Source organism: Antrostomus carolinensis, unplaced genomic scaffold (assembly GCF_000700745.2).
Source record: "Antrostomus carolinensis isolate BGI_N321 unplaced genomic scaffold, ASM70074v2 scaffold24024, whole genome shotgun sequence".
NCBI lineage: Eukaryota > Metazoa > Chordata > Aves > Caprimulgiformes > Caprimulgidae > Antrostomus > Antrostomus carolinensis.
Window position 1 is genome coordinate 1 of NW_010309027.1, and position 14,243 is coordinate 14,243.

General features: G+C 37.3%; 1 protein-coding gene across 1 annotated transcript; it reads left to right on the forward strand.

Moving 5' to 3' along the window:
- Positions 1-21: 21 nt before the first annotated feature.
- Positions 22-13,323, forward strand: LOC104523412 (nucleolar protein 14-like; the record flags this gene model as incomplete). Its single annotated transcript, XM_010165974.1, has 9 exons — positions 22-116; positions 1,902-2,037; positions 4,373-4,474; positions 5,260-5,413; positions 9,179-9,338; positions 10,203-10,350; positions 11,379-11,497; positions 12,676-12,831; positions 13,224-13,323. Coding segments are annotated over 9 exons (1,170 nt in total), but the record flags the coding sequence as incomplete, so codon positions are not given.
- Between the last annotated feature and the right edge of the window lie 920 nt (positions 13,324-14,243).

The following is a 14,243-nucleotide window of genomic DNA, read 5'->3' on the forward strand; positions in this document are numbered from 1 at the left end:
AATAATTTTAACATATTGTGCTTCTTGCAGAAATTGTTTGGCTTCCTTTTGGAGTATATTGGGGAGTTAGCAACTCTGGATTTACCAGAGCTCAGAACCATTGACAAACTGGTCCTGTAAGTAATAAATTATATGGACTTCTGCTGCTTTATGATTTCAAGAGAAAAGCTATCTAGGGTAAAGCATTTAGCATGTTGTTTTTTCAAATAGTTCTGTAGGGTTTGTAGGCAACTGATAACTCTCTAGCTATATAGTGTTTTAATATTTTTTCATGTATTCCTTGGGCTATTCATTGTAACAAGACATTTCCAAAACCTCAGAATGTGATTTCTGATCAATGCTTTTCATGGGTAGTGGTTAGATAATATTATGTATGTCTGCAGACTTCTGTATATGATTTCTGATCTGCACAATGCTTTTCATGGGTAGTGGTTAGATTATATTATGTATGTCTGCAGACTTCTGTATATGAAGTTATTTAGTTTGCTGTTTAAAGATTTTAAGCTTTGCAATGACAGTGTGCAGTTCCCTTTGCAATCTTTACTTTTTCCATGAGTTTCCATTCTATGAATTCACTCAGAGAACTAGATGAAAATGGAATTAAGGAGTGTTACAGTAAGCTCATACAAAAGTTCCAAATAAATACTTTGCAGGAAGTTGTCGATTTGGCATTGTTGTCTTCAAATACCTAACAAGCAGTTGCAGTGGCAAGAGACCCAGATTTGTCTCAGAGGTATACAGCAAAGGGTGAGCACAGGCTGCAACAAGGGAAATTCCAATTAGATGTAAGGACTAAAACCTTCACAGCAAAGGTGCTGAACATTATAACAAGTTTCCTAGAGAGGCTGTGGAATCTCCTACCCTTGAAGACACACAAAACTCAACAAAGCCATGAGCAACCTGATCCAGCTTTGAAATTAGCCATGCTTTGGGCAGTGTTGCATCAGATGATCTCCAAAGGTCTCTTCCAATCAATATTAGTCTGTGATTCCTGTCTTGACTTGGCAGGCGAGACAGCTCTCTTTCAGTGAGTTTTGTATGTAGTTTTCAGCATATGTTTTTTATTTCATGCTACAGTAAATAAGTTTTTAAAAATGTGTTATGTGCAGCTTTAGCATTCATGGCTCTGTTGCATTTGTCAGCAGGGTACTGACCCCTTGATACTGTTGCACAGGCTGGAGCTTTGTAAAAAAGTGTAAACACATTCTGATTATTTTCTAGAACTGGGATGTATTAATCTCACTACAGACATTTTTAACTGAAAATACTGGCAAAACTCTGACTAAACAGATGCAGACTCCTGACTGCATCCCCCTGTAGGCACCAACCACAGGCCAGGAGCTGAGCTGGCTACGTGGGTGTTTTTTTGTTTTGTTTTGTTTTGTTTTTAGGCCAGGAGCTGACCTGGCTATGTGGGTGTTTTTTTGTTTTGTTTTGTTTTAAATAATAGTTTTGCTAACTGCATTGCTGCCTCACATGTTGTTTAACAGTGCCTAAGAGTATTTAGAGTCATGAGCTGCCTAGTATGTGCCAGTGTACATATTTCAGTGCAGTGAAGTGTAGAGTTAGGAGATTTGGAAGGATGTGTTGTAACCATAGCAGGTGATTTGGGAGTGTATTTTAAAGTTTTTAATTATTTTTTTCATTTAAGACTTAGAAACCACCAAATCAAAGATTATCTCACAAGGCCCGATGAAAAATACATGTATCTGTGAACTAAAAGTATTACAAAAATAATCTACTGGATGGCTATTTTTAAAAAAACCTAATTTGTTTCAGGGAATTTGTTGTTGTTATAATGTAGATGGTACGCAATAATTCTTCCTACAGGTGCTTTAAAATCAGTTTTTTATTAACATCAATGGTGTAGCTTGATCATGACTTATATTTCTTGTTAATAGGCCATTGTACAATCTTTGCCAGATGTTTCCTGAGGCAGCCAGTGACAGTATTAAGTTTATCCTTCGAGACGCTGCACATGATATGGAAGAAGTAATTGAAGTCAAAGGCCGTGCGACATTTCCAGGGTTAGACACGGTAACGAGTGCATGCTGCTAGGAAAATCTCTTGTTCTTCTCATTAGTACAGAAATGCCAGTAAATACGAGATGACATTAGGTTCAGTTTTATATTTCAAAGCATGTAATGAATTATTCGCCTCTGTGACTTTTTAGGTTTCTCAATATTTTAAGTTGCCTCTCTGGAGATAAGTTGTAACAAAAAAGAAACCCACAACAAAAAGAAATAAATCCTGAGAAACAAACCAACAACCCCAAACAAACAAATACCCCCTCCACACATGTTCTGCAGAATAGAAATGTGACTCTGTAATATTAATAAGGGGAAAAGAAGTTAAAATTGCCACTCCAGTTTTCATAGCAGAATGTTCTTTGTTTTCCTAATGAACCTTACCTGGGTAGTTCTAGGAAAAAGTGATATTGTCAGTTATGTCCCGATTTCTTTAATTGTGTTAAGTGGAAATGTTTTAAAGAGTGCTCCATAGAAGTGCAGTATCTCCTAGGTTATCAAAAGTAACAGTGAAATATTATTATGGGTATAAAAATACAACATTTCTTAGTACTTTATATATAGTAATTGCTAAATTAATTATTCAAATAATTGACTTTTCTTTCTTATATTAGTAATACTTCAAAATTTCAGTGAACAGACTCCTTTTCAGTGTCTAGGTAAATGACTGTTAGGGAATTCAAGAATGGAGCATATGGAGAATGGGTATTTGTTTACTGCAGTAAAAAGTTTCAAAGACAAACCATAAGTCAGTAACCCAACGGGAGCTGCTTGTTTTCTGTCTCCCAGCTTGATGAAGCAGTGCTGCCTAATAGAATGATTAGACTGTTGAAGGAAAATAGACTAAAGGATTTGCTTAGAAGACTTGGTTCTTACAGCTTGGAAAATATTTATATTGAGTTCTTTTGAAGAGTCTTTATTCAGGATGTTTTGGATTTTGCAGGAAATGTATTGTAGAGAGCTTTTAACTTCTGTTTTTATTTTGTCACTGTCACCCATATGACACCAATCACACTTCTGACTTCCATTCCCTTCAGTCACTTTTTCAGGTTTCAAGCCATCATTATCTTTTAGGGTGGAGTTAGAGCACTCTCCTGTTCTCAAAGCACTTGTTTGAGTGAACATTCCTTAGACCAGTTATGTTCGTAGACCTTATATGTGCCTATAGTTAATCTAACCTGCAGTTTGAACTGTGGTATTTAGTAACCAAAAGAGTCGGGGCAATATTTGTTTATGACAGAAGCTTCATAGAGAGAAACAGAGCTGGAACAACAAAACTTCACTTGTATCTAGCTTACTATGTAAATATCCACTTACATAATTTTCAGAATTATCTCACAACTGATGGTTAACAGCCTGATGGCCTTGATGGGAGGTCACTTGTAGCACTCTAACAAGGCCCCTTCAGTAAAAGGGTACCTGATTGCTCTTAAGTTCTTTTGGCTGCAACTGTTATTTGTTGATGTGTGCTTAGTGCCTGAGGATCCTAGTGACTTGACTGTCTGTGTTGAGGACCTGTCAAAAGGTGTCATGGAGAGTCCAGCACAGAGCCACCAAGATGATTAAGGGAGTGGAGCATCTCCCTTATGAGGAAAGGCTGAGGGAGCTGGGGCTCTTTAGCTTGGAGAAGAGGAGGTTGAGGGGAGACCTAATTCATGTTTACAAATATGTTAAGGGCGAATGTCATGAGGATGGAGCCAGGCTCTTCTCAGTGATGCCCAACGATAGGACAAGGAGCAATGGGTGTGAGGTGGAACACAGGAGGTTCCGCTTAAACTTGAGAAGAAACTTCTTTACGGTGAGGGTAACAGAGCACTGGAACAGGCTGCCCAGGGAGGTGGTGGAGTCTCCTTCTCTGGAGACATTCAAGACCTGCCTGGATGCCTTCCTGTGTAATTTCGTTAAGGTTCCTGCTCTGGCAGGGGGATTGGACTGGATGATCTTTTGAGGTCCCTCCAATCCCCAACATTCTGTGATTCTGTGTGGTCACTTGCTCGTTTGTTTGTGGTGTGAGAGTATGTGATTGTGGTGGGCCAAAGAGGGTCAGATTTTTTTATGGAGTAAATGGGACTGGGACACGTAATTCCTTCTTGATTGTTCTTTCAGTTGCCTCGTTGAATTAATGCAATGTTAGAGCTATAATGAATATTCCATCTTCTCATGTAAGTTAAACAGTTAATAAATAGATCATGTATCATATCAGATTTCTCAAAATGATGTATATTGTCATATTTTTAGACTCCTACATGGCAGTTACTCATTTATCAGTTACATATGTGTAAAGTCAAGATCCTGGGAATAATACCTTACTATGTTGTGCCTTACTCTGTTCTATGTGCTCTCAGCTTATTTATTTGAAAATTACATCTCTGCTGTTTCCAACCTCTGACTTCTGGCATCCAGTTGTAACACCTGCTTTTATGTACATGAGTCAGCTACTCACTAAGGTATGCCTATAATGTTGTATCTCAGTATGTAACTAATTTCCTTGTTTCTGTCTAGGACTCCAGACACATGTGTTAGCATTAATGTATATTGGAAATGTACTGAAAAGGCAGCTTTCTGTTTGTTACAGGCACAGATAGTCACTGGAAGGAAAAGTGAAGAGGAAAAAACCCTTGCAGAGCACAGTCCCAACTCACAAAACCATATCTAATCATTTTTTCAGACTGTCACACAAGAATTCCTTACATGGGAAATTACACAGGACTAATAGAACAGACTGAATACAGTCTGAAATCGTTCGTTAGTGATTTCTCTTCCATATACTGCATTTGTTCTACTTAAGAAAGATATTTACTTGAAAATTGGCAGTTTTCCTTGACAATGTACCTAATGCAATGCATTGCAGTGCAATTAAAATATGTCCTTATTTGTCTATCCAAATATCCTGTTTATGTGTTTCAAAAGTCTTGAGCTAGTTGTTCTGTTGCTGTCAGATATCCAAGTTGCTCTAAGCCTTACATTTCATTTCTGAAGGACTTATTGTTTGTGGTTTAGCACCTTCTAGTGGCTAAACCAGTTCTGACAGACTTCTTACTCAATTCTGCATACGCTCTTTAGTGCGGGCAAGGCAAAGGCAGTATGTTTTTCATGTAAGTCCAAAGGGGATAATTTTACAGATTTTTTTTAATGTGTACAACTTAATATTTCTGCTTTTTGGGAGGTCCTATATTGTGATGTACAGACTTTTAATTATTAATATTTTGTGCCTTTTTTTTTTTCCTTTTAGTGTCGCATCACAACATTGCAAGATGTTATTAAAGGGTTATTTATATGCTGTTTGTTCCTGGAATATGTATCTCTTTCCAGAAGATTTGTACCAGAACTCATCAATTTTCTTCTTGGAGTACTTCACATCTCTCTACCCAAAAAGCAGGCCCAGGGTGAGTTTGTTTAGAGTAAATGAGTAATAAATTTTGTTATCTTTTAAATTTCAATAGAAATTATTTCACACAACTTTTTGTTCTGAACAAAAGACCAAAACCATCTGCCCTGTTAGCTGTACACAACCTTGATTGTTGGGCATCTCGTTATGAACTAGATCCTCTGGTATTGTTGGCAGGAAGGAAAGAACTGAAGTTATTAACGGAAATGAAGTCATGTTGTCCACAGCGCAGTATTTTTGCAATATTGTTGTTCAGACTGTGTGTTTGGATTGTGGTCTGAAATTCACAGTCCCTAATGGATTCCCAAAGAGTACCCTGTATACTCACAGTGAGGCAGCAGGTAACGCTGCAGATACCCTCCCTCTTCAGCCAATAGCCGTATCACTGACATAAATAAGAGAAGTAAATCACAAAGTTGGTATTTTTCATTTTATTTATTTGTTGTAATATAACAGAGGGCAGCTATCCTCACAAGCAAGATTAGTCTGTAGCATAACTGTGTAAATTTAGCAACTTGCACAAACAACAGGGAGAATATCTTTTCAATTTGATCCATATGGTAGCAAATTATTTTTATTTGCCAGTCTTCTTCTTTCTTAAACTTTTTATTTTGGTTTCATTTCTAGCTTTAAAGTTATTCTAGATCTGGGGCTTTTTTGTTGACAAGTTTAGTGACAATAATTCACCTTAGAGGAGTTTTGTCAGAGCATAGTAACTAATTCATGTGTCAGTGTCTCTGTCTGGGTTACTCTGAGTGTCACTTAGCATGTGTGAAGAGATCCTGCAGGCAGGATATTCTGAAGTGAAAAATTAAATTATTTGTTGGCAAACTCACAAGACATCTAGGATTTAATGAACTACAGGCTATGTCACTCTTGATAAGACATCTGAAGGGTCTCTGTTCTCTAGGTAGTCACCAGTCTGGTGAGGAAGGTTCATCTTCTGTTGCTGCAGTATTCCAGTACATCTTCAGCAGTACTGAGTGGTTGTCTTGCAGCTCCCTTCTTTTTTTCCCCTTTAGGATTTTTATGCCTTTCTATGCTGGCATTTTTTTTCTTTTGAATTCTTGAGCTACTAGTGATCCCTTTTCTCAACAAGCCTAGCACTGCAGTTCCACCTTTTATTATCTTGTGTGGCTGTACCCTACAGACTTTCTCCCAGCTGCTTCTTACAGCTTAGCAGTTTCCTCTGAAGTGTGAGCCAAGGTTACACAGCTGGGCTGCATCAGAGCTAAGCCCTGACTTCTCAGAACACCAGCTGAACTCTTAGAAGAGGTGGGAAGAGGTTAAGGAGTGGGTGGGTTACATAGTCCTTAAAGTATTTTCTCCTTTGTGTACTCTCTTAGGAATATTTGATCTACAAAGATTTTTGGTACATTTAAAATACAGGATTCTGCAAAATCAGATAAGAAACTATTTTAAAATATTTCATGGTAATTGATGATCGAGTGTTAACTTTTTTTCTTTTAAAATTTCCCTTATATTTCTGTTAATGAATTTGCACTTGTTAAATTTGCATGGTGTTGGTTTATTTTAGCAGTGAGGAAAAGCTCAATAAAAGATATGTTAGAGGCACAGTGTTCTCTTTGAGAATTTTTCAGTCAGTATTGATGTTTTGAAGTTATCAAAGTATCCAATATGTTTTTAAATACTAACGATGGAAATACTGATGATAAATGTGACAGTTAGGCTGTCAACATAGAAGATTTTAAAATGAGCATACATCCAGTTCTCTGGAATGTTGATATATCATCACACCAAAACATTTTGGGGGGTTCAATTTTGACAGTAAGTACAATCAGCAAATAGAGCTCTTACTGTTTTAATTTTATGAGCTTGATCCATAACTTTCTCGCATTAAAAAATTATATGGAATACAGCTTCATAAAACACTGAAATACAATCTGCTTTAGACAAAAACCCCACCAGTTATTACCTTCAAAAAGAGGAAAAGCTGGAGGTGGAGGGAGTGGGAAGGAGTTGTCATTGTTGATAGCTTTAGCTAATGGAATTGTAATGAGATCCATTATCCTCTCACAAGTAAAGCCGATAATAAGACTCACGTACCTTAGTTCCTGATCCTGCATATGTCTGTGTGTGTCATAATCTCTTACAACTTTGGGTCTCTAACCTTATGAATCTTTATTTAAACATACTATCTTCTGGCCTGTCTGTAAAGAGCCTTGTACAGGTTCTAGAGCAGGTAAATCTTAACTTACAGTTTGAAAAAAGTTTTTAAACAAGTTCCATTCCAAGCTTGCAGGATGTAAGGAAAACAAATAAGAAAATAAAAAGGTCCAGTAACAGAAGGTCTAAATTATTTTTTCCTTTAGCCATGAAATTCCTCAGATGCTTCTTTCACGTTGCTCTATTAGTCCTGTTTCACAGATCAGCATATGATCAGGAGCACAGCGATTCTTAAGCGTTTTCTATATGCCCTGCCCCAGTATATATTCTGCGTTCCATGCTGCTCTTGCTTTAAATCTACTTAGCTGGAGCGGAAGAGGACCTTACAGCACAGCATGTATCTGGGGGCCCTGGCTGAGAGGTCACGGGAGAGGCTCAGTGATGTTCTGCAACTATGGGCTCTCCCTGCTCCAGTGTGCTGCTTGACCACTTTCTGGTGAAAGCCTTCTACTTGTAACTCTGTACCTAGCTTCTTCTCTCTCCCCGTACACAGAATCATAGAATGAATCATAGAATCACAGAATGGTTTGGGTTGGAAAGGACCTTAAAGATCATCCAGTTCCAACCCCCCTGCCATCAGCAGGGACACCTTCCACTAGACCAGGTTGCTCAAAGCCTCATCCAACCTGGCCTTGAACACTTCCAGGGAGGGGGCATCCACAGCTTCTCTGGGCAACCTGTTCCAGTGTCTGACCACCCTCACAGGAAAGAATTTCTTCCTAATATTTCTAAATCTACCCTCTTCCAGTTTAAAACCATTACCCCTTGTCCTTTCGCTGCAATTGCTGACTGAGGTCCCTCCCTATCTTTCCTGTAAGCCCTCTTTAAGTCCTGCAAGGCTGCTGGAGCCTTCTCTTCTCCAGGCTGAACAATCCAAACTGTCTTGCTCCGCCTGTCCTCTTATGAGAGGTGCTCTAGCCCTCTGGTCATGCTGTAACCCCATCATAGAAGGCCACCAAATTTGTCAGGCAAAATTTGCCCTTAGGCGAAGCCATCTTGGTTGTCACCAATCACCTCTTTGTTTTCCATGTTCCTCAGCATAGTTTCCAGGAGGATCTGCTCCATGATCTTGCCAGGCACAGAGGTGAGACTGACTGGCCTGGTGTCCCTTTTTTCCCATTTAAAAAATGGGGGTTATGTTTCCTCTTTTCTGGTCCCTGGGAACTTCACTGGTCTGCTGTGACTTTTCAGATGTGATGGAGAGCAGCTTAGCATCTTCATCCACCAGTTCCCTCAGGACTCTCGGATGCGTCTCATCAGGTCCCATGGGCTTGTGCACAGTCAAGTTCCTTAGATATTGAACCTGATTGTCTCCTGTGGTGGGCAGTACTTCATTCTCCCAGTCCCTGCATTTGGACTCTGTGACTTGAGTGACATGGCTAGAGCACTAACGTGATTGTACCCATACTCCAGTATTTTTTCCATTATTTTAGAAAAACATCAGTGTGATAAAGTATTTTTTTTAAGGCTGTATGATTAAAAACATAAAAAGAGTTGTGGTTTGTTGTTTTTTTTTTCCTTCAGAAAGAATGCTTAGATTTGATCTTGGTTAATGATTAGTTGTCTTGGTTTTTAGGCTGTACTGTAGTGCATCCATTTACACCAGCGGGGAAAAATTCAGAACTGCTTTTGGTGTGTGATAAGAAGGATCTGGAAAGTTGGCAGAAGCAAAATCTGCCATTGAGTATTGTGACTAGATTAAAGGAAACCAGCACAACAGAAATGAATCATATCAGGTACGTAGGAAATGTGAACAGAAGAAATACCAGATCATCTTTTGGGTAATCTCAGTGGCAGTGCTCTTTAGGAGTAAAAGTAGGAGTAGTGAGTTGTTCTGCTTTATTTTTATGGTACTACCCTGTAGCATATTATCTTTTGCCAGAATGTTATGCAGAGTATTTGTGAGAGTGCTCAGCCCTTCCATTCCTTTTTGATACAGCTGTGAACTGATGAGGATGATGTAGAGACAGAGGAGGTGCTCAGTACTTTGAACTGTCAAGCTCTTCAGAAGCAAATAACTGTATTTATGTACAAACACTGTGCTAGAAAGTAATAAAACACAGGAATTAGGATAGATCACAATTAAACATGTTTATTAACCATGTTCAGCCTTATTTTTCACCTCATGCATGTGTTATTAAACATAATATTCATATTATAATATTAATATTCATATTATGAATATTAAACATAACATTCATATTTCAGGGATGAATAAGTATTTTGTTATGAAGTTCAAAAAGAAAACCCAAAACCAAAGTTACTAATTCTGTTTCAGTGAAGTTTTAGAACTTCAGAACCAGCACCAGAACAGTTTTAGAACCAGTATAAAAACTTCTGACTCCACATAAGTGTCAAAGACACAATACTGGCTTGTGCTCTGTGCACTGAGATAAAGATTTACTGCTGATGAATTTCTTGGGTATTTGCCTTAGGAAAGTGAAATTTTTAATCTGAATTAAGAACTATAAACAGCCTTGTAACTGGTTCTGTCAAGCAGTCCTAATAATAAATGCTGTTAACACTCCCAAATTTAATTAATTTGATTCATTTTATTTGATTTTGCAAGTGAAATTGTTAATTCTTTTGTGCATGAACAGGTTATCATGTTTAGCCCTGTGTTTTGACCTTATTAAAAAATGTGCAGCTCTGTATGAGACTTTACCATCGTTCCATGAAATAATGCATTCTGTCAGAATTATCCTTACACAACATGTGCCAGTGAATGAATATCCTGAAAAAATGCAGGTATGTGTTCCTCAAGAATGAAATAATTTATACGTTTGTTTTATTAATAAATTCTGTGATCTTCATCTGTGCTTAAACAAACAAAAAGCAAGTATAAGCATCAGTGAGATTTTTTTCAAGTGTCAGGCATTTGCCTTTTGTACTCTTCAGATATCATAGTGATGTTTCTGTGGAAAAACCAAAGAAGAGCAGAGAATGTTTAGAAAAGATTTTTTTTTTTTTCATTGTGTATCTTGTCTTGCCTCTCTAATTGAAGAGAATAGCACCTAGCTTGTGATAATGTAACATTCCATGAGTGACTTGATTGATAAGAATAGTAGTCTGGTCATCCAGTTGTTCTTGTGCTTTCATAATGAATTTGTAAGACCTTAGTACAAACGAACACGTGTACCAAATTGATGAGGTAGTATCTGTAACTGTTTAAGTAAAACTAAAATAAATATGCCTGGTCAGCTACCTTACTTAAAACAAGGCAGTTGTATATTTTCTAGCAGTGACGTTCACATTTTTATTCTGTCTTTTCTAAATGTAGCAGAATTGTCCTCGCCTCAAAGAGGCATCATGAAATACCCTTAAAGAACAAGATTTTGTAACGTAAATTATGCAAAATGACCTATATTTTTTTGCCATCGAAATAAGTAAAATGAATAATCATAGAATCATAGAATGGTTTGGATTGGAAGGGACCTTAAAGATCATCTAGTTCCAATCCCCCTACCATCATCCTTAAAATGAGCCTGAAAGGCAGAGTCCGAGTAAAACTGGCTTTAGTCTTGCTTTTTCCTCTGTTAGGTGAAAATACCTGCAGACCTTACTTACTGTCCGTGACACAATCTTAATAGACTTCCAGAAGTGTATAAAAATTATCCAGCCTGGAAGGCTTACAGCATTTCAGTGTTAGCAGTGTCCTAATGAATAGCAGTGATTTTACCCAGAAAAAGAACAAATGGGGAGAACATTACTGTTGGTTCAGTTTACAAGACTTTGTGAATTATATTTTAAAATTGTAATTTGATTTGCATTTTCAGGAAGGGTATCGCAGTGCTCTGAAAGAGCTAGAGAACAAAGTAAAACACTATCCTCCACTGATATGTGAGAAAAAGAAGCCAGTGCCATTGAAACAGTATACACCTAAAATGGTGAAAGTGTAAGTAAAGCAACACCTGATGCAAAGGAAAATGTTAAGATTTTCAGCAATCTAGAAGGATTTGGAAAACAGGACATAAAAGAGAGAACTTTTTCTGATAGATCTTGAGCACAAATCACAAGGGACCAGCTACTGGGGTGGCAGGGAGGGAAAGAAAAAGGAAGGAGGAATTCTGAGAAATAGAGAAAAAAATATCTTGTGGAAAAAGTAGCATTGGAAATCAACTCTTGCCCATATAATCCATTTCAAGATGAAAAGAGGTGGTTGTTATTATCTGGTCAGGTGCTTTACTGAATGCTCTGTCATCAACAGTGAGTAGTTCATATGTATATGAACTATACGAAGGTAATGATGGCCACTGGAAGTACTGAGGGATGCTTTACCAGTGCAAAAGATAAGGCAGACTATTACTGTACTCTGCATCACAGATCATAACAAATAATGTCAGATTAAACATTCCTTTAAGCATATTTACTTGCCCCATTCTTCTCTTTCCCCCAACCAAGCAGCTTTCTACCTTCCAGCAGTAGCAATGACAAAAAACGGGGAGTTTCTTTCCCCCTTTTTACAGAGCTTGCAATGACCATGTGCATTTTTGTATTCTGTTTTGGAATTAAATCTTGATAACACTAGTTTGGTTTTGTAGCTAATAGAACAGTATCCTGATTCAGGAAGTCTGCTTTATATTGGCTGCTGGCTTATTTAGCCATGTTGGTTATCTACAGGGGCACAAATGGCCTCATTTATTCTAGTAATTGAAGAGGACAGCTTTCCTCTGCTGTACTCATTTATCCCCGAGTAGCTGATCACACTTTTTCTGTAGAATTCATCTGCAGAGAAGGTCTGCAAAAGCTTTAAATATATTGGGAGATTCCATCTTTCTTCAGACGTCTTTCTTCTGCTCTGGCTTTTGCAGTCTGTTCAAAATGCAGGCTGTATATGGGGGACTGAAGTGTAAATGTTGTCTGCTTGTCGTTTGTATGATGATGACATGCAGTTAGAAGGTCTGGTGAGTGTTTTTCTGGTGTGTTCATTGGGCAGCTCCTTATTTTGCAAGTTAATAATACGGAGGAATTAAAATGCTGAGTTAGTATTCACACAAAAACTCACTCCTTATAAACATGAAAAAGTTGGTTTTGTTAGGGTGTTCTGTGCTCACACATAAATTCTCATTTCAGTCTAGAGTTTGGAAGAAAGCAGGGAGGCAGCAAGGAGGAGCAAGAAAGAAAGCAGCTGATTCGGAAGCATAAACGTGAACTTAAAGGAGCCATTCGTGAAATTCGGAAAGATAACCAGTTTCTGGCTAGAACACAGCTGTCAGAAACCATGGAGAGGTAACGTAGCCTTTGTTTCAGCACCAGTTTGGGGCTTGTTCTACTGTATGTTCATTTCTTTGCTGCATGCCAAGGCTGACAATAATGATCAACTATACTAAACATAAATAAATAAAATTGGACAATTTGTGGAAAGCCAGACATTTTCAATAGAGATAAAGTGTTTTCAACTTTGCAGTTTCATTTCTCTAGTTTAAGAATATGCAGAATGTTTTTATTTAAAGTGTGTTAGTGAAATTTAAGAGTTGGGGGGCTTTTTATAAATTATTATTTTTATAAATTATTATCTAAATTTATAAATTAATATTTTTATAAATTATTATCTAAATACACTTATTTATTTTCCATAATATAATCTTTCTGAATTATTTTCTGTGTTGTTTGTTTTACAGAGATTCAGCCAGAAAAAGAAAAGTGAAAGAGCTTCTTGGTAGCCTCGCTACACAGGAAGGTGAATGGAAGGCAATGAAAAGGAAAAAAGGGAAGAATTAATTGGGACTGTCTACAGCAGGAAACTTTGTTTTTACTGCCTTATGAAATACCCCAATCCTGTTGCTTTTGAACTGATTTTAATTGCATTCTTTGGATGCATTCCTTTTGAGGACACAATATCATCAGATCTGTCTGAAAAGGTGAACCTGCTTATTGGAAAAATCCACAGATTTTCATAAGGAAAATAAAAATAAGTTTTGTATGTGGTATAGGTCTGTTTATTTTAATAGTAGAGAATATTCTGATGAATAATCGTAATTATTAGGTGTGTGTGAACAGGTTTTAGTCTAACTTGAACTACACACACATTGAAAAAAAAGAGTAGCACAGCAGAAACCTTTTGTTATCTTTTTTAATGGTGAATAACCGCCGGCAGCTCTCATGATGGTAGTATATTTGCAGTTTAAGCAGTAACATTTTAATTAGTCATGGCATGGGGTCATTCTAATTCATATATTCAGTGGAGTTATTCAATTGGCTTTCAAGTAGAAGTTAAAGCTGTACATCCATTCATCTCTTCAGTAAATTTTGCATTGAGCATAGCTCTGAAATTCTTAATAATGTAGGGTGGTTAACTAGAATTCCCCAGTGTATTCGTAACTGTCTGATTTAAGTAGACAGTGAAATCCTTGGCTCACTTCCACTTATTTTATCATGTATGTCTGATTACAGATAAGTGCCCAGCATTGGAAAACATCTGCTCTTCAAATAGAGCTGATAAATACTTGTAACACTTTTTGTAACATTTTTTTTTAATACTATATTTGTGAAGAAACATTGTAATGAGACAACGATCATCACAGCTATTTAAAGGTGCTGGTCTGAATTAGGGTCACTATTCAGGTGTTCGCTGTAATCTGCCTGTTTGATAAGTTCAGTGACAGTTGGTGTGCATTGAAGAAAACTGGAATATTTTCTTG